The 19,372-nt window shown below is 41.1% G+C and overlaps 2 protein-coding genes across 5 annotated transcripts in view; one reads left to right on the forward strand and one right to left on the reverse strand.

Moving 5' to 3' along the window:
* Nucleotides 1–1,124: 1,124 nt before the first annotated feature.
* Nucleotides 1,125–15,276, reverse strand: rab5ab (RAB5A, member RAS oncogene family, b). 2 transcript variants are annotated; one of them, XM_049583497.1, is made up of 6 exons: nt 15,076–15,276; nt 12,902–13,128; nt 10,850–11,001; nt 7,619–7,741; nt 7,293–7,386; nt 1,125–3,044 (listed from the first exon to the last, which is right to left on the reverse strand). In XM_049583497.1, the coding sequence occupies exons 2-6, from the start codon at nt 13,065–13,067 to the stop codon at nt 2,929–2,931; spliced, it is 651 nt and encodes a 216-aa protein (XP_049439454.1). In that variant the 5' UTR covers nt 13,068–13,128; nt 15,076–15,276; the 3' UTR covers nt 1,125–2,928. The 2 variants fall into 2 exon arrangements, with proteins under 2 accessions (XP_049439454.1, XP_049439455.1); XM_049583498.1 differs by having other exon boundaries at nt 15,072–15,276.
* Nucleotides 15,277–16,677: 1,401 nt separating this feature from the next.
* The window catches only part of efhb (EF-hand domain family, member B), a 60,104-nt gene continuing 57,409 nt past the window's right edge, over nt 16,678–19,372 (forward strand). Inside the window, exons 1-5 of one of the 3 annotated variants that reach the window (XR_007449830.1) lie at nt 16,678–17,144; nt 17,294–17,353; nt 18,245–18,388; nt 18,795–18,972; nt 19,194–19,304. Coding sequence is in view for 2 of the 3 variants with exons in the window: in XM_049583488.1 (XP_049439445.1) it covers nt 17,070–17,144; nt 17,294–17,353; nt 18,245–18,388; nt 18,795–18,972; nt 19,194–19,304 (568 nt within the window). In the remaining variant the exon portion in view is untranslated. The remainder of the gene's footprint in view (nt 17,145–17,293; nt 17,354–18,244; nt 18,389–18,794; nt 18,973–19,193; nt 19,305–19,372) is intronic. The other 2 variants (XM_049583488.1, XM_049583487.1) reach the window with 2 other exon arrangements.

Consider the following 19,372-nt stretch of genomic DNA (forward strand, 5'->3'; position numbering starts at 1 on the left):
ATCTCTGCAGCCGATATCTTTAACACGTGGCACCTTACACTAAGGCCTAGTCCACATGGACCCGTGTACTTCTGAAAGCGAAGTTTTTCGGGCTCCGGTTTCCAAAAAAAAAATCATAAAAATGATATTCACACGAAACCACAAACCCCGCTACCAAGTGATGTAATACACATGCCAAAGCAGTAGGTGGCGATGTAACTTCCAATGGAAAGGCCATTTTAACCAATCAGAAGTCAGAGTCAATACCGGAATAGGGAAGTGCGGAAAATAAAAACAACCTGATCCACAAAAGTAGTGTAGCAACAGGAGCAGGCTCCTTCTTTGGCGCCTCTGCTGTTGAATTAGGTTGAGCAGCTGGATATGCCATCCAAAGAGAGCAGATAGCACGCTCACAAATAAAGTTAGCACCAGCATGTTTGTTTGGTGTGCCATTTCACTAGCTATTTACCGCTCTGGTGTCAAACAATGGAGACAGGTAATAAAATACTGCGGTTATCCTATCTACACGCAACCGCTGCCACTGGAGTCTTCCAAAGACTTCACCCTGGACTCCGGTTTCAAAGAAACACAGGGCCCAAAAGTGCAGTTGCATGTGGCCAAACAGCCAAATCACATAGAATAATATATGGTTTCAGAAGTACATGGGTCCATGTGGACTAGGCCTAAAACAATCTAGGCTGATAGATGGCACTACAGGTAAGAGGATTTGGGGGTGAACAGTCCCTTTGACATGCTACACTAAGGTTGCAAACTTGGTAAAATGACCAGCTAAACTTTAGCATTTAGCTGAGAGAATGTACTGTGCCCAGTACATCCTCATAGAACAGCAAACATGCGGCTGTAGACTCGTGGTGTTGCTTGATAAATGATTTTGTGAAATGAAGTTGTTAATTGTCTTTCTATTACTCATTGCAGCTCTAGTTAGAAATCCTCCCAATCCTCCTGAGGACTGTGAGAACCTTAATGCTCAGCTCTGCACAGATTTTGTGGCGACAGTTGTTTCAAAATCAAAGAAAAATATCTAAGATGTGGTCAAACTACTCAAGAGGTCAGACTTTCAATGAAAAACACGGATGGACTTTACTCCCATGTGATCCCACCGACATATTCAGAGCAAAAAGGCGTACAAGAGACCTCTTTATTGAATTTATTAAGTTGTATTCAGACACTCAAAACTGATCAGCCCATCACTAGTAATGCTGTTTTACATCATTAAAATTCATTGAGCTGTAAGAGAGACCACCAGTAAGGTTAATTATGCTACCTGCTTACAGCCGTAGGTTAGCAAGTCCAATACAGTCCGTCATATAAAATCGAAGGGCAGTCATTAATTAAAACATGATCAACACTGTGCAATGCAATAAAAGTTCCTTTCAAACATGACCATGGACCATTTCTGAGAAAAGTAACAAGACACCAGAAAGGGATTCTGTTAATAACACTACATATACCTAAAAAGACCACCACTGCTTAACATTTGACCAGTTTGTGACAAGGTCTAGGATGAAAATTTAAAAAAAAAAAAAAAAGCAGACCTATATTGAACTGTACAATTGTTCGGAATCTCTAGATAATTTCCTGGTGAGCTCACAAGCCCTGCAAGCTGTGCTAAAGGAGGAAGAAGACAACATTGCAACATTGCACCCTATAACGACATTAGAGTATATTTTTTTCCACAGACTTGTGACAATGGGTGGTAGTCCAATTTTCTGTTTGTGTGCTGTCTGAACTCTAGTCTAAAAAACACCCCCCCCCCCCCCCCCGCCGTTTGATTGAGATCACCCAAATTGATGCAGGTTGATTACTGGCCTGGACAGAAACAGAGCGGATCAACATAGACGAGTAGAACTAGTCGTATGTTCAAGTCTTTGCAACCCACAAAGCAGGATGTTCAAGGTTCCTGTTGATTTTCTTTTCCATGTGAAGCCGTATCAGTGTCCGAATTTAACTTCTGTGATGGACTTGATGAAGAATTTTTAAACGTCAAAAGCTCATGTTGACCTGACGATGTTCCTCATGTTCCACCTCAGTGTTTTCTGCACCATGACTTTGTTCAGTATGATGTACGGCGATGTGACGAGCTCGCATTGCTCTACAGATGGTCATGTGTTATAGGAAGCCGGATGTGTACCAAGGTGGTTTTTCTTTACAATACTCTCAAAGACTTTTTTTGTGTATTTTCCAGCGATTTCAACAACTGGACAGTACCAAATTTATTTTCCGCACTTTCCATCCTTGGATGAAGACGACTTCTTGTGTAACAGATGTGAGGAAGGAGGGAGGGAGGGAGGGAGGGAGTCTTGGTTTGCGCAACAGTCCTTTCCTGGCACCATCTCAACGCATCGATGCTTCACAACAGACGGTCCGGGAAGCCAGGCGTCTCAAGATGGGAACAATTTGGTTTTCTTCTGATTGTGAGCATAACTTAACCCGCACACAAAGAGCACTACAGGCAACACCATTCGCATCCAGTCAACCCTGTGAAGTGACAAATGAGGCTACACCTTCTCATCAGCAGATCACACTTGGAAATTCACACACGACACAATCACACGTTCACAGGTTTCTCGCTCGCTCGCTCGTCTTTCTTAATTGGGGTTAGTCTTCCAACTGAATAAGAGATAAAAATGTGTTTTTTTAGGCGTTGTAGTGATACATGCATCCATTATACTGATATACACTTCTTAAAAAAAGTTAAAAAAAAAAAAAAAAAAAAAAAGAACATCAACAAAAAAAAAAAAAAAAAAGGTATTAGAAATGCAGCTATACAGAGTCTTTTAGCTATTCCAGGGAGGTGAGGTTGACGGTCAGGTCTGACGTCAGGAAGCCAAGGAGCCCGATGTCCAGATGTTCAGCTGGGAGGGAGGAGGGGGGGAGGAAAGGAGGGGGTGGCAGGGTGTGTGGGAAGGATGAGCAGGAAGAGCTGGGTTAGTTACTGCAGCAGGGACGGCTGGTGGGCTGAGCCGTCTCCGTCAGGTCCACTCCCCGGTTCCGCCCGCTGCTGGCTCCGGCCGCCTGAGGCTCGTTCTTGGGTAGCTTCTTTGCTGCAATGACAGAGCAACAAGATCAGCGATGACATTAACACAGATAATCAGATGACCTCAGCTACAGTACGATGACACCAAATTAATTCTGAGAAGAATACTGCACCCACACAATGACCATTTGTGTATGAATGACTCACCATGTTAACTTGAATTCATGATTTTTTTTTTTTATTTAAAGATATGTTTTGGGCATTTTGCCTTCTATGGACAGGACAGCCAAGTGTGAAAGGGGAAGAGAGATGGGGTATGACATGCAGCAAAGGGCCACAGGCCGGACTCGAACCCGGCTATTCTGACTTCATCAGCAGACTTCACTACGAGCCAATTGGCTGTAGAAACAGATGACGTGCTTTATAACCAGCCGCTGGCGATTTGACTAATGGAGTTGCAGGTGACACCATCAGCCAGCTTGAGTCGAGCTCAGATCGTCTAGTTGACACTGCTTCAACTTTTCTCTGTGATGTTCTAATCCGTTTTGTCTCGTCACAAGTCATTGGTCTGAACTGGGCTTTAGAGTTTATAAATTAATGTTTTGATATAGTTTTGCTGTCTGTTCATGAAGAATGTTTTTTTTTTCTGTCGGGATTCTACGCTCACCATGGAGGCATACAAGACAAACAAAATTATCTTCACAAATTCAACGTAACACATGGTGAGTGACTGATGTAGAAATGGTCATTTTGCAGGTGAACTATTCCTTTAAGACAGGGGTGTCTAAACATTTAAGAATGGGGGCCAGAGTAGATAATTCTGAAAACACCTGGGGGCCAGCTGTTTCTTTATCATACGGGTTAAAAAAAAAAATCCCATACACTTGAGACGAAACATCTTTAAGTGGAAAAAGTAATAATCTCTGCAAGGCTCCTGAAAGCGGCGGCCCCTACTGTCAACTTTATGCTTCTTTGCTACAGCCATGTCTGCTACCTAACATGTCTGCTGCTTGCTTGTTTACTGTCTACATATAGTCACGCTAAAAAAGTGCAAAGTGATCTTAATTGATTATCCAATATTGTGCTGTGGGCCCTACTTAGTATATTCTGAACAACAAGCAGCAGGCGGTTTAAAATCATTCTGCAGGCCGAGACTGGCCCCTGAGACGGACTTTGGACGTGCACCCTTTGAGAGTAGCTTCACACTAAATCCTTTTTAATAGTAAATTACATGTATTACACTTTTAATTGATCCTGATCCCAGTCTGAGAAAATTAAGTACTATTTTTGTCCTCTACATCCCCACAAAGACTGTGAAAACTCTATGACGTTCTCCAGGACATCACACTCTGGATTCAACTGTTATCAGTCTGGATAGTACGGAGATGTAATTTTGCAAAGACAGGTCCAGACTGCCACTCTCCGAGGCCTCTGCTGCACCTTCTCAAGACTCTTTAAGCTCAGCTAGCAGTTCGGTTGGGGTCGGGCAGGGGGTCTGCCAATTGATGTATTTTTAGGCTGATATTGATATCAATATTTGAGTTTAAAAAGTCTGATTAACTTTAAATGCAAACTGAGCTCAAGGTTTCAGATGCTGCATCCCAGTTCAGGGGCCACAGTCTTCAAAGGCCACAGTGTTCTTTAGACAAGCTGAGGGTCCAGCTAAGTCTTTCTCTCTTCCACATATGAGATGGCCTGAAGGGCACTGTCTGACCAAGTGCACCATTACTTCAACAACAACCATCAGGAGGTTTCCATAAAGAGCGGTAAGGACCACAACACTTGAGTGAACATTATGGGCTGTGACACTTAATTTCATCGCAACAGAGTAACTGTTAAACAATGTGTCAGCTGAACAGTAAATGCTGTGTACAGGGATGTCCAATACTTCTATCATCCTACAATACAGCTGCACAGTGCACACTCTAAGTACTCGAAAAATCAATCCCATGTATTTGCTGGACAACTGAATAGCTCTGTAAAGAAGAAAAAAAAATCCCTGCACCCAAGCTGTTCCTTATTGCGTTTCTTTTTTCCCTTAAACAAAATAACAAACCCTCTCTGTAAGCTTTTTGGCCTTGCCGCTGTCTCGAGGGAATTTCTGTCCCTTTAAGAGAATATTCCCCAGTGTTTGTGTCAGTGAAGCCTTCGCCTCAGTGTGTATGTTTCTGTCATCTGTACATCTATTGCACAGACTACATTAATAAATGACTCTTATTGCAGACGTGTTACAATACACCAGTATTGACAGTAACCGTGATCATTAAAAAAGTAAAATAAAATATGATTTCATGTCAATAATCGACATGATAATATACATGACACAGTAACTAGCTGGTGGTTGCTTTTTACAGATGAATTTGACTTATAGCTATTATTAGTTTACTGAATTTTCTATAGACATTGTCCTAATATCGTTACTGTAAATTCTTTTGGCCATGATCGTGTAGTGAAAAAAAATTCTGATGTTGGAGCCAGACTCATCGTACTGGCTTTTTGCTTGCAGGGCGGTGGCAAATGTGTGGAATATGTGGTTGTCGTTGGTTCTCCTCTCGTCCGAGCAGGGCAGTGAAACACCATGAACCATACATAAAAGCAGAACACAAGACACTCACACTAAGCTGACGTGAAATGAGTGCTCATAACTAAGGTAAGTAACATAAAAGAAACATTCATTTATGGTGTGTGGTGTTCTGCCACAGGCAGGGCTCAGCTCCTGCTCTTTATACACACAGGAGCTCAAGTGAGTAGACAGACAGACAGAGCACAGAGTTGGAGAGCTGACGACAGCTGCATTTGTTGTGTTCATGTGCACAAAAGCTTTGCTGGTAAAAATACCTGTGTAACAGGTTAGAAAAACAAAGGATCGATGCCGACCAGTTAAAAAAATGCCTCAGTCAGCCCTGATATCGATATTTGAGATCGGATCTGGGCAGCCGTAACCCCTAATTGTTGGAATTAAAGTCCTCCAGACACATTTAATGTACTCCACCCCCATTTTGTAGCAAAAATGCCTAAAATGACATACCTAAATTAAAATGACTGTAGCGTCTGAACCGCTCTGACTACATGCATGCATGAGGTCTTGCCAGAAAGCATGAAAGTGTCAGAAACACTCTAGGTGATACAGAGACAGAGTAATGGGCCTCTGAAGTCAGTAAAAAATTGAAGATTTTGCCTAAAATAAAATAAAAAATGTGTTTCAGGATGAATAACTGTCTGTGGCTTCATGTGAGCAGGTAAATGACACTGTGGGGCTGTAGGGACACTATCAATGAACATGTGTTACAAATTTGAAGAAGACTGCACAAAGTATGACCATTCTACAGTGTTTTTACCATGAAAAGATCCAGGCGGAGCTCCAAATGACAAGTCGGTCACTCGGCTTCAAAACAGAACTATCAGTGATCAAACAACACTCAGCCAGCTTCAAACATTGTACTTACTGAAATCAGGTGTAATTATGATAGCTGATGTTGTTATGACACAGAAACACCATAAAATATAACCAAATAAAGCCATATGAAACGTGAAAGTTGTGATCCCACTTTCTAGGCGGTGTATTTCAGCCAAAAATAGTGGTAGGAGTGAGACTCTTACCTTTTATAAAACAGCTACGTGCCCACTAACGGCTCCGCATAATATCGCAAGTAATCCTTTAACTTTTCCCGTCGAAAAATGGCATAACATGACTTCAACACTGACATCACCAGTCATCGCGATTTTGGACTTTTTGTGTTTAGGCTGCTCTGGTGTGAAATACATAATAAATAAAAGAAAAATGATGTTATTTTTTAAAAGTCGAGAGCTTCCTGAATCCGGCAATACCAAACATCACATGGTTTGATGACGTAGTGCACCTGGCAGATACCATTTAACGGGGGTGGGGGGGGTGGGGTGGGACATCGGCGTCCTGGCGGAGTTAGAGAGGTTTAAGTATGTAAAAACCCTTACACTATAATTTTGTTTAATATTGTTTTCCCACATAGTAGTTTACAAAAGAAGAAGCGTCCAGAAGCAGATCCTCTCTTTCTCCCTCATTGAGAAATTTTGCATCTGGCCTCTGCCCCACTCATCACCGCTGCTTACGCTGGGTTTCATCAGTGACTTTAAACCCCTCAATAACAATCTGTGATATTTCCCAACATTAATTTATGAGAAGAGCCTGAATGCATCACTGTCTGTCCACAGCTGGTCAGGAGTGTGGTGTATCAGGGCTCTTACATTAGGGAGGGTGGTAAACAGATTTGTTTCATATGAACACTGTTAAAATCTTCATATAGTTAAGATTAGGAAGTATTAGATATACACTTACCAATGGCCATGAATATCTCATTGACGTTCATAGAGGTCTTTGCTGATGTTTCCATAAAAAGCAAGCTGTTATCATCTGCGTATGACTGTGCATCCTGTGAAAGAGAAACCAACATCAGGAAATCATTAATACAAATGACCTCACAGTTTGCAATGTAGGGGAAGCACAGCAGCAATGTCCCAAGCAATGGACAGGGTTAGAGTTTGTGTTATCCTGACAACATGTTTAATAAATCATAACCAGTCTGTGAGTGTTTAATGTTAGTTTCAACAGACATTTTCTGGCTCTGCTTACATAATTAGTTAATTTATTTAAAGAACACAAACCTGGAAGTCCAGTGCTCTCTTGTTTGCGAGATCAGCCTTGTTCCCAGCCAGAGCTATTACAATATTTGGACTGGCTTGTCTCTGAAGCTCTTTAACCCAGTTCTTCGCCCGTACAAATGACTCCTGGCAAACAAAACAGGGAGGGGTGGGGGGAGGGGGGATGACTCAGTTAGTGAAAAATAACAATAAGACCCATGTGACAGACAGACGAGGACAGCAGGAGCCATTTCTCTGATGTTTGGCTATGCCTTTGTTCATCTTTTCATCAAGGCCCCTTAAAGAGACACATTAAACAGATGCTTTTGATGAAATATGACATAAAATCTGTAAAGTAAAAGCAGCATATTGTACAGTATAGGAGGTGAGGTCATGCTATATTGCCATGCACACGTTATGCAGTGCACACAAGACAGAAAGAAAACTTAAATGTGGGCTACAGTACAAGCCTGTTCTGTGAATTCTGAAGAAAAGGGGACTTTTTGTTCGAGACCTTGTCTTTAAACAGTGTCTACTTTCTGTCTTTTACTTTTATTAGAAAAGTTAAGCTGAATGAAATTGGTGCTGGCTTTGTCACAGAGGAATAGTTGTAGCTGACAGTAACGTTGACATTCAGTTCTCCTCATCCTATTTTTGTGATTCTTTCAAGTACTTTTTACAAACAGAATATAACTAAGTCCGCTGTTGCCTTAGTGGAAGCTTGTTTTTCAGTGTTAAGGCCGTTTTCAGACGCAATCATCACTGTCATTTCCAAAAGACAGTGGAAAATGGACACTTGCTGTTCAATATATATAGTCTATGTGGAGCATGAATGTAGAGGAGACCTGGATACAGTGTTGTACGCAGGACCCTGTTCAATCTTATGACAGTTGCTCAGTGGCACATGAAGCCAGAAACACTCAGTTTCCATGGCATGAAATGACCTGGATCTTCTGATTTGTGCCCACAGAGCAAGCGCACTAGAGATTTATGGCTGACGAGCACAGCCGCGAGCATGACTTCCAGTTTAGAGCTCTGCTAATTTGAATAGAGATGTTCTAGACTTTCGATAGATCTAATTCTGATAGTGAAACCAGTCATTTCGCAGGGGTTGTGACGATCAAAAAAAACCCAATTCATCTGCTGATTTACAGCTGACTCTTTCCCAAGTCTATGGGACAAAGTCTTTTTGGGCCCCATGGCATCACGTGATGGACCTGGATGGTGTGGTGTCCAGTTTTGGCCGGGGTCTGAAGCCACTAAAATTGGCTTCAAAGCCCGGCAATGTTCTTGGGGGCTTGGGTTTAAGGCCCACACCAGTCAGTGTTACTTCCTGTATTTTGGTGAACATACTTCCTAGTGTAGCTACGATTTGACTTCAGTATCATTAGCAACGATAGCATGGGTATTAGCATGGATAGCGTGGCACATGAAGTTATGAGGGAGAGGATTTTTTCTTCATTTTTATCAGCTGAAAACAAGGACCCTTATAAGATGAGGGTCATCAGACCATACACACTGGAAATGGGCATTACCACAAAATTTGGTTTCACCCCAATACCAAGTCAACAGGGCCAGAATTCCCGATATTGATTTGATACTTTTTATTATCTCAAGTGGCCTCTGTACTTTAACATAGGGGAGTGAAGTGTGTCATGATTATGAAGTGAATCATCAGTGTGCAAAAGTAAGACTTGCGACCAATTACAGTTTCAAAATGTAACATTAACCAATTCTGAAGATCTGATTTGACTAAAATATTACATTCACTCCTGTATACTTGGATATTCTTTGCCTCAGCCACTCTGAAAAAAAAGGTCAACTCTGTCTCTGTGTCTGTGTCAGGAGTCTGTTTGATGCTGAGGCATTTCCCTCCTCATCCCTTCTTTTCAGTTGCAGCTCCAAGTTCTCCTTCTCTTGGTTTTTTCCACTTTCATTAAGCCATCATTGCTATTATGTGTTGTATATAAACTAGTCAGGTGCAGACCTGCTGCGCGTGTGTGACGCATATGTTGTTTGAGTGCAGGCAACACAAAGGCAGTGGAGAAGTAAACAGCATGCACTAGATGTGTTGACGACAATGGAACGTTGTTTGTACAGATAGTTTTACTCTTGAAATACAAACAGGTATGATGTAGGAGAGAGGAAGTGATCCCTTTTTGGTATCGAGCCTGTTGACTCCAGGATTGATCTTCAAAATGGAAACATAGTATCTATAGTGTCAATATTTTGGTATCGATCTGACCACCTCTAATATATACTTGAGCAAGTGGCTGCTTGTTAACATGCAGAGCCAGTGCCTCCACCCCAGCTGGAGATGTGCGATGCTCGCACACATCTCATCAGCTGGGAGATCTCAGAGCATCTGAGCGGCTGGTTCTCTACGTTCCACAAGATCTCGTAGCTTTTTTGGACATATAAGAATACATAAACAACTGTTACGTGCCCCAATCATATCAACACAAGCACAACAGCTGTCATGACAATACCTTTTGCTATTTCAGTTTGAATTGGCTATCGTTCGTCGGCTCAGAGGGTGTGATTTATGCTACAAGGTTAGCCCGCTGAACGAGAGTGTCACTGAGCAGCGGCTCGCAACTACTTGGCACAGTGGGTGTGTGCTAATGAACGAGTTAACTCAGTCATGGCCCAGTGTTGTGCTCATGACAGTAACTAGCTAGCTCACATCAATGTTGATCACTTTTGCCTCTCAGACGCAAAGAAGCACAGAACACCTGCGCATGCTTGGAGGATGACGTATGAACTGCAGCTTCTAAAACAGTCATATGTCATCTTCCCGTTTTAGCAGCTAGCTTCTTCTTTTGTGTTTAACTTTGAGCACAAAAATATTTGTCAAAAAACATTTGGCGAGGCTAATCAACATTGTCAGTCAAATGACTCAGAAAAATGCAAAGTATCATAAAATGTCAAAATACACTGGAGTGGGGCTTCTAAGTCCAATATGTTTTCTTTGTTATCAAAAATCTATCTGCACATTTTTTATATCTGTACATATTTTTGCGTGTTGTCACAGACTGTCTGCAAAGCACTGTCTTGTTTCATGATGACCATTTATTTGTCAGTACACCAAATTAAGGTTCTTTTTGTTGTGGCTTGAGTGCTACTAAAAAAACATCAGTTAGAGGTCCTCCCTCAATCTCTTCTTCATTCACATCAATATTGTTCCAGCTATGGTTAGTGAAAGCAGCACTGATAACAGCAACCACATGACAGAAAGCCTGGCACCTGACTCACCTCATTTGTTATATCATACACCACAATGGCTGCCTGGGCACCTCTGTAGTACATGGGCGCCAGACTGTGGTAGCGCTCCTGACCAGCTGTGTCCCAGATTTCAAACTTGACTGTTGTGTCGTCCAAACATACCGTCTGAGTCAGGAAGGCAGCTGCAGGGGCACAAAGCACAGGAACCGGTGACAAATGGGCATGGAGCTACCGAGCTGCACAAAACGTGTTTCTGTGAAGGTAATAATTTAAGACCAACGCTGGAGGCACACACTGGAGGATTATCTGGTTGACTTGGTCCACATTTGGAAAATGGGGCTTGAGTGATATCAGACATGTTTTATACTGATAATCCACAATCTGGATGGGTGCTGAAGCATGAAGTAGGGTGGGATTCACTCTAACACTTTTTTTTTTTTTTTTTTGCTTTAATTCACTCTGGATAGATTAACTGACAGCAAAATGCTTTGTTCACTTTCAGTCAGTTACACACATTCACACCTGGAAACTGCACCACACAACTTTGCTTTTGTCTTTCTGGGGATTGTACCTGCGACCTCTGGGTCACAAACCTGGAAGTTGATTAAACCAAACTAGAGGTTGATGGATAGGCTAATATGATAATGATAGTGATAGTTTGGAGCAGGAAAAAACTGAAGCTGTACTCACTAATCAAGCTCCTTTTTGGTTAATTAATCACAACCCTGCCCTTTTAAACTTCAGTCTGTGATGTATCTGCGTGACTGGTGGAGGCTGGGCAGCCATCAGCCATTATCAGAGCCCAGTTCTGCAGCTATTGACAGTTTGTAAAATGTCCCATAGGCACCAAGTAATCAGCAAAGCTGATTAATTGGTCGACCTCTCCACCACATGATATCCAGCAGGCAGTATGTTTGCTAACGGGAAATAAGTGCAAGATTACGTCGATGACTACTGACTGTTCTAACCTCACGAAAGCTGCTGGTCATACCAGGAACTGGATACCAATGTCCAGGACTTTCATTTAATTGACCGTTCCTAAGTCCCCCCCACTTTTCGTTCTGTGCTCCAAAAACAGTTGAGCAACCTTGGCCGACTTTCCCCTGTCCTGTTACACTTAGCTAGATTTACTACGTGATAGGTTCCTCTAAATTGAAGATACCTCGAAGAAGGTCAAAAGGTGTGGCTTGGACACCTGTAAAAGCAACACTTGTGACATTACATTGGTGTTACAGTTTTCACAGACAAATGACGTTGTATAGTCACATCTGAAGTTAGCTAATGCTAGCAAAAAAGCTAGCTAACGTAACTGTAGCTACATCAAGACAAGTTAGCCTAATGTCTGATCACCAGCATCTGCCAGATTTGCTTCCTCCTTATTCTTGAGGCAATGTTGAAGAGATTTGGAAAGAGATAGAAATGTTAGTTGCTGACATATTTTTCAAATGACATGAATTATTAAGGCTAACGTTCTTTTGTTTATCTCCACAAGGCTACGTGGCGCCCTGAGGTAACTTTTGGTGCTATTTTTTTGGATATTCACAACATCTAGCATCCTATCCTGAACATCTCCTTCAATCACATGAAGCTCTGAAGCTATCTAATAAATCTATCTACCTTGCGAAAGTAATTTAGGGGCAGTATTTGGACTGGTCAATTATTCCTACAGTTCTCTGTTTCTATTGGCCTTTTTCACTCTCACAATTCTCCATCACCTCTTTATTTCCCCTGTTTCTCAACTGAATCCCATATTGCTTGCCACATGCTCTTTTTGGAGTGTTAAAAAACTTTCCTACCTATTTCCTCTGCTCTTAGTAACATTTCCTACTCTCTCACACCTCAAATGATTTTATTGTTTCATTTTATAACCTATTTGCTGACCGGGAACTATGACTCTTGTCACAGCTATTTGTTTGTAGATAATCTAGATATTCAAAGCTCATTTCCATGTGTGACTCACTGCAAGTCTCCCTATGACAAGAGGGTAAATAAAGGTGTGCCAGTAATATAAACCCTTGCATACAATTTAATGGGCCTGTTCATAAAAAAATGTGACAACATGGCCTTCATGACAATACATACCTCCGATTGTGCTCTCTTGGAATTCGTGAAACTGTCCCTTGACGAAACGAAGTACGAGACTTGACTTCCCCACGGCTGACTCTCCTAAAAGCACGAGTTTGAACTGGCAGATCTTGTTGCCTGCGTTTGGCCCATTGGGTCGTGTAGCTCCACTTCTACTTGCCATGTCACACTGCCCGGTCTCTTCCTCTGGACGCTGACGTGCTGTGAGAAACTGCAGAAAATACCTGAGCAGGAGAAGAAAGAAAGAAAATGTCACTCTCATGTAAACAGTCTAAATGATCAAAAACAAATGTAAGAAGACAGTTTATGTTCAAGTTGAACTTTAGAGGTTTGCTGCGTGTATTAGAAAATTAAGAGTATACTTTGATCTTTTATTGTCCGAAAGTATGAATCATGACTGTAACAAGCAAAGCACTATCTGATGATTTTGTTAAATTACTTAGCTGTAGCTTTTGGTGGCATACAGCAATTGGTGCATAGTTATTTCACGGTTTAATGCTAAATAAGACAAGTACTTTTACCATGGATAAATCAATCTAAAACATTATAGCCATGTAACAGAGAACAAAGAAACTGCACAAGCAAACTCTATTTCAACAGTTAAGTTTGATGCAAAAACCTTTACATTCACTACAAAGTAGAGAAGTCTTGTCCAAGTGTGCAGCTCATTACTGACCTACACCACTTAACACAGCATACCCAGTTGGTGTTGCATATGTATGCCTGTATGGTTATCTCAAGACTTTGGAATAATCCTGAAATATATTATACTACTCTTTTACGTAACAGTTCCCGACAAAAACAGGACTACCTGTACTATCGGATTACATGCTTTGAAATTAACAAAAAAAAGTGAAGTCATCTGTTGGAAACTATTTTGTGTGTGCACAGATTTCTTTTTAGAATGGGGGAATGTCTAGGAATTTCAATGTAGATATATCTTTTAACACAAGCACTCCAAATCCTGAGACCAAGATTTAACTGATGATACGATAACCATGGAAGGAAATTTACTGTAGTTCACTTCACATTGAGTCAACAAGAGTTTCACATTACCAGCCGCACTTTGTTTCCTCTCCAAACAATCGCTGGTTGCTTGCCATAACTAGCTGAGCAAATACGTGTAACAGGTATGGCAAAAACATGGCGGGGTTTGGCTGATACTGTGGTGGGTCCGCCTGACAGTGACCCCAAGATTTAGGCATCTGAACTTGTGCATTCAAAGTCCCTCACCCAACATCTAGAAATGTCAAAAAGTTGACCAACTGGTGTGACTGTAACAACAAAACCTCAGGCAACTCCTGCTTATAGCTGTAAGTTATGTGAGGCAGAGTGTCACAAAGGGGATTAGTATCACACGGGTCTGGGCACATATGTGGGGAAATGAGTCAGGGTGGAGTTACAAACTGCTTTCTATCTGCCGGTGTGTAGATTTAAGGTGAATAACAACATCAACCTTATACACCACACAACAGCAGATTCCAGTGTAACGTAGACATTTCTCATTACCACACACCAGGAAAGTACCGAGCATAAGTCCAAAAATAATTACTGTCAACTTCGTCGAAATCGCGTTACGACACAGTTAACCACAAATAACCTGTTATGTTGTTGTTGACTGGCTCGAATTAGCAGAGTAATGACTGCTAGCGTTAGCAACATAGCTACCTAGTAACTTCAAAATGTCTAGCCCAAAACCAAACTCTGCCTTTAAGGAAGCGTTAGCCTGCTCATTGTTGGTTTAAATCCTAATACACACCATGCTCACACACACCACATCTATCATTTAACTCTACATAGCGTCTGAGAATGCCAAAACACAGATGATGCAGTTTTGGGTGTGTACAGCTAATGACAGCTAGCTAACCATAGCTGCATGACGTTAATTTAGTGAGCTGCCTCGTCAATCACTTGGCGAAACAGAGTCGCAGATGTTTGTTATATTAACGTAGGTTAACATATGCAGTCTAAACATGCCGACTGATCCGCATTCATCAGCCGTACAACGTTAAGTTGCTCTGCTAACTAGCTTGGCCCTTCCAGTGTCGGCTAGCTAACGTTAGCTAGCCACATAATAGACACAGGGCTGTAAGCGAACGTTGTTTAACTGTGGCCGCATCGGGAGGAGCCCTTAGCTAGCGAGCTAACGCTAATATTAGCTACTCACCTACCAAAAAGAGGAAGCTAGTTAATGTGAATGGCGTCTCCGGGACAGTCTTTGTGGCACTTCAGTGTCTGTTCACAGTGTCTCGATCACCCAGCCAGCGACCGTAACGTTAGGTTTCATAAAGCTCCGCGATGTCCCTCTCCCACTTCTTTCAACTTCCCTTTTCGCATTGTACGAAGGATGATGACAGATCGTATGACTGGAATTGACAATCCGCCTACGTACTGATGCGACGGACCAATCACATGTTAGGATTTATTCCCAATTTTTCTGGTATGTGCCTTTCCAAAAAAAAACTACAAGACACAGCAAGTGAAACTATTAAGAGTTTCTGCGGGGTACTGGGCCGACAAGATTAATTAATACTCCTGGCATGAAAAAAGCAGCATGTCCAGTACGACATGACGAATATTAGGGACTGTACTTAACTTATCAGAGGAGGGGTGTGACTTCCTTTTTTTTGTTGACCCTCTTGGAAGCTACAAATATTATTCTTGAGCCTCCCTAATTGACCTGGAGGAAAATGTATGATCCTCTCTCCACCATAAATAACTATATTTTTATTAATATATATGCACACCAAATGTAGGCTACCTAAGTGTAACAGGGTCAATTATACAGCAGTTATATGTGTAAAAAATGTCAGATGTACACTTGTCATATTCAGTATTATAATTACACAAAGTTTGTCTCAGTTGATAATATTTCACAGACTCAGGGGTCGTACACATGCCATGCTTTTTGCACCCTCAAATTCATTATTTTCAATGCAGGCACGCTCAAACACACGGGTGCAGCAGCTGCGCTCTGAGATAACCCGAGTTCAACTTTTGGAACGCATCAGTGCTCATGTGATGAGGAACAACCAATCACAGCCGACAGACACCTCTCCTGTCTTCCGTAAATATCGTGTTAGTGCAGGGCTACCCAGAGCTTTACATCTGTCCCACGGACGATAGGCCTACACACTTATAAAAAGCACCTGGAAGCACCATATCATAGCCTATTTACCTGAAATCCTGAGTGCAGAGCTGATCTTCTTCCAGGAGCTGTTTTTAAGTGTGTAGGCCTATCGTCCGTGGGACAGATGTAAAGCTCTGGTAGCCCTGCACGGAAATGCTTAACTTCTCCTTATTTATCACAGACTGATATTTACAGAAGAAGGGAAAGATGTCTGTGAGTTATGATTGGTTGGTCCTTGCCACATGACATGCGGCGCATGCTGCTATGTTCCAAAAGTTGACCTCTGTTTATCTCAACGTGCACCCTAAAAAGCAGGTGCTTGGGAACACACCTGCTGCACATCCATATTAAAAACAGTTTATTCAAAGGCGCAAAAATGTGGCATGTGTCTGTCCCCGAATTGGCACATGATGTGTTGAGGGACCACTAGAATTTCAAAATCTGACATTTTTTGTTTGTACAGTTTCTGGCCATGATATATATGGTGTCATTTTGGTGAGTCTTAGATAAAAACATGCATTTTAAACCTGCTAGTAGGATCTGGGGTTCAGTGGGTATTTATACAAAATACGACCATTTAAAGTTGTGTCCATCCTCTAAGCCAAAATAAAAACACATGTCCTTCCCCAGTGCTTAAAATATACTTGACATGCCTCCCCTATTTTACACCACCCCCTCCCTCCTCATAAATAACGAACAGTCCCTTAGTGTATTTGTGATAAACATCATTTATCACTTAACATAACTGGGTCACACAAGTGTATTTTTGTTTTATATCCCCATTAGCTTACACCATTTTATATTCACAACATATTTTAAAATAGTTTAACAGTATCTCTAATTGAACGGTATGACGTTGCTAGGCAACGGAACTCAAAACAGGTGCCACACCGAGCGTCTAACTGAAGATTCTAGTGTAGCGTTAGCATAGCTACAAAGTTCTGTAAAACTTTCCCAGGTAGAAAAGACGAGCGTTAAAGACACAATATAAAGACTTCACGTAACTTGGTTGTCTCTGTTGCTGCTACACGTGATATGAAGATGGATATAATTGACGGAAACACTTCGTACAAAGTGAAATATGCAGATACATGTCCAAACATACCGATGGTAAGTCAACTTTAAGATGCTAGCTAGCTAACGTTGCGTTAGCTTAATGCTACTATACTGCGTCCAAAAGCTGTCGAGCGTTTTAAAAAAACGTTTGTCTTTTTATTACATTTTACTTAATTTATTTTATTTTATTTTTTTAACTCCAGGCCGGTAAACGCATACCTGTGGGAGACAGGGCTAAATCCTGCCTACAAGAAGCTGCAAGGGTAAGTTCAGTTTTAAAAGTGTGTGTTAGCAGTATGACAGTGGGATGTAGTTAGCTGTTGTATTGCATCTTCATCTCTGGTGTGCATATCTATATATACAATATCAGTTTTATCTCTAGGTTCTTTGGTATGACTATAACTTTAAGTGGCAGACAGCTTTGAACATTTTGAAGGTGCATGTTCACTCTCATATTTGCCTTTTCAACATTTTTACTTTATTTCTTAAGACATTTTTTATTTGCAAATTCAAGGTCACACATTAAAACATACAAATGTACGCTGCCATCTTCAACATTCCCCCACTCCCCACATTAAAATTCAGCTCACAGAATCTACTTGCACTTCATGGTGGAAAGATAAGATAAATAATAGAGGCAAAAATAATAATAAATAAAGCTGCAAGTTGCAGTTAGTTGGTTTCTGACTTTCTTTCATTAAATTACATTAAGACCATTAGTATTCTGTGAAACTCTTGCTATCTCACTCATTTCATACATGTCCTCTAATGTCCTCTGTTTGTATGTTTTGTTACACTCATTATTCATGACAGTGTCCAGTATTTTTTTGTCTACATCTCCACACCAAAGGACAGGAAAAAAAGAAAGGAAAAGTGATAAATAAAATACTCCTTACCAAACCATCATTCTCCATGATGGCCTTGTTAGCTTGCCATGCAGCTTCTCTTGCATGGTTTCCAGGTTCCTGTCCCTTGAGCAGAACCTCTCACTTCAGTTTTTAAATGTGTTTAGCGGCCAGTATTCATCTCCAAACTGCAAAATTTTCCTCCTATTTTTACTTTTACCTTGAAACTCCTCATTTTTGCAGTACAATAAAGAAAGAAAAAAAAAAAACAGTCATTGCACACTGTCCCTTAACATCGTCACTTTCCAGCCCCTGACCCCACCTGTGGTAAGGAAATTCCGCAACAGCATCCAACCAGAACCGGGATCTATCAGAGTTCACCAAGGGAAGGCAAATGATCCAGATGTTGCAAGCACCCTCGTTCATGGCATCAGCACCAAATCTTCCCTCAGTGTGAGTACCACACACAAGCACACACACTTTAATGTGGGTTAAAGGGGCAATGAGGAGGGTTTTTACTGCTCCAAATTTGATGAGTTGATTTATTTTTAGATCACTGCTAAATAAATCATTCATTACTCTGACTAGTCGTGAGATTCATGGCTTTCAATACTAACATGTTACCTGAATTTAGGAGCAAATATTTGGCAAATGGATCAATTCAGGGGAAAATCAGTATCAGTTTGACTGTATTATGTTCACTATTTGTTTCACTGTGTAGCACATGCTAATATAAAACACTGTGCGATTAGTTTATGGCACAAGCTGACTTCGCATACAGTTTTAGCGCATACAAAATTTTGATGACACACCCAGAATATGACTTTAACTTCTCTAATTTTTTCTGTGATTCCAACAGGGCAGAAGTTTGCTAAATCCTCCGCAAAAGACCTTGTTCCAGCATAAGTTACAGGAGCTCAGTGAAGCAGTGTATGCCTCCAGTAAAAAGGCACCAGTGGGCAGGTCACACGATCAGCGTTTTGGACTTCCCATCTGCACTAACGACAAAACTACGTATGGTGTGAAAACAGTTAGAGGTATGTGTATCGTTAAATAAAATCATGACCGACACAATTTGATTTAAAAAAAAAAAAAAAAAAAAAAAAGACAAAGATGCTGTAATATGAACATGCAAATATTTATCTTCTCTCATCAAAAAAGTCAAACTTGTCCTCAGATTTTTAAAAAATATTATGTTTTAGGTTTCTAAATAATTATATTTAGAGTAGAAATGTTGAGCCTCCTCTTTTTTGTCCAGGGCTGGATGTGCGTGAGATTATTAACCCCTCAAAAACAGCAGAGGAGATGGAGAAGGAAGCTCAGGAGGGACACGAGGCTTACATTCGTAGCCACAACGCCTATTTTGTTGGTAAGTAGAATGAATTACTAATAATCTATTTGTTGAATTTTGTTGATAATTTTGTAATGTGATGTCTG

The sequence above is a fragment of the Epinephelus fuscoguttatus genome, linkage group LG8 (assembly GCF_011397635.1).
Source record: "Epinephelus fuscoguttatus linkage group LG8, E.fuscoguttatus.final_Chr_v1".
In the NCBI taxonomy this organism is placed as follows: domain Eukaryota; kingdom Metazoa; phylum Chordata; class Actinopteri; order Perciformes; family Serranidae; genus Epinephelus; species Epinephelus fuscoguttatus.

What these genes read in the sequence shown, in the direction of transcription:
- rab5ab (XM_049583497.1), bottom strand. Translation starts at nt 13,067, where the DNA reads ATGGCAAGTAGAAGTGGAGCTACACGACCCAATGGGCCAAACGCAGGC. An exon ending in TGTATGATATAACAAATGAG is followed by an intron (nt 7,742 to 10,849) that starts GTGAGTCAGGTG and finishes TTTGTTTGCCAG; the next exon opens with GAGTCATTTGTACGGGCGAA. An exon ending in TGAGATATTCATGGCCATTG is followed by an intron (nt 3,045 to 7,292) that starts GTAAGTGTATAT and finishes CTGTCATTGCAG; the next exon opens with CAAAGAAGCTACCCAAGAAC.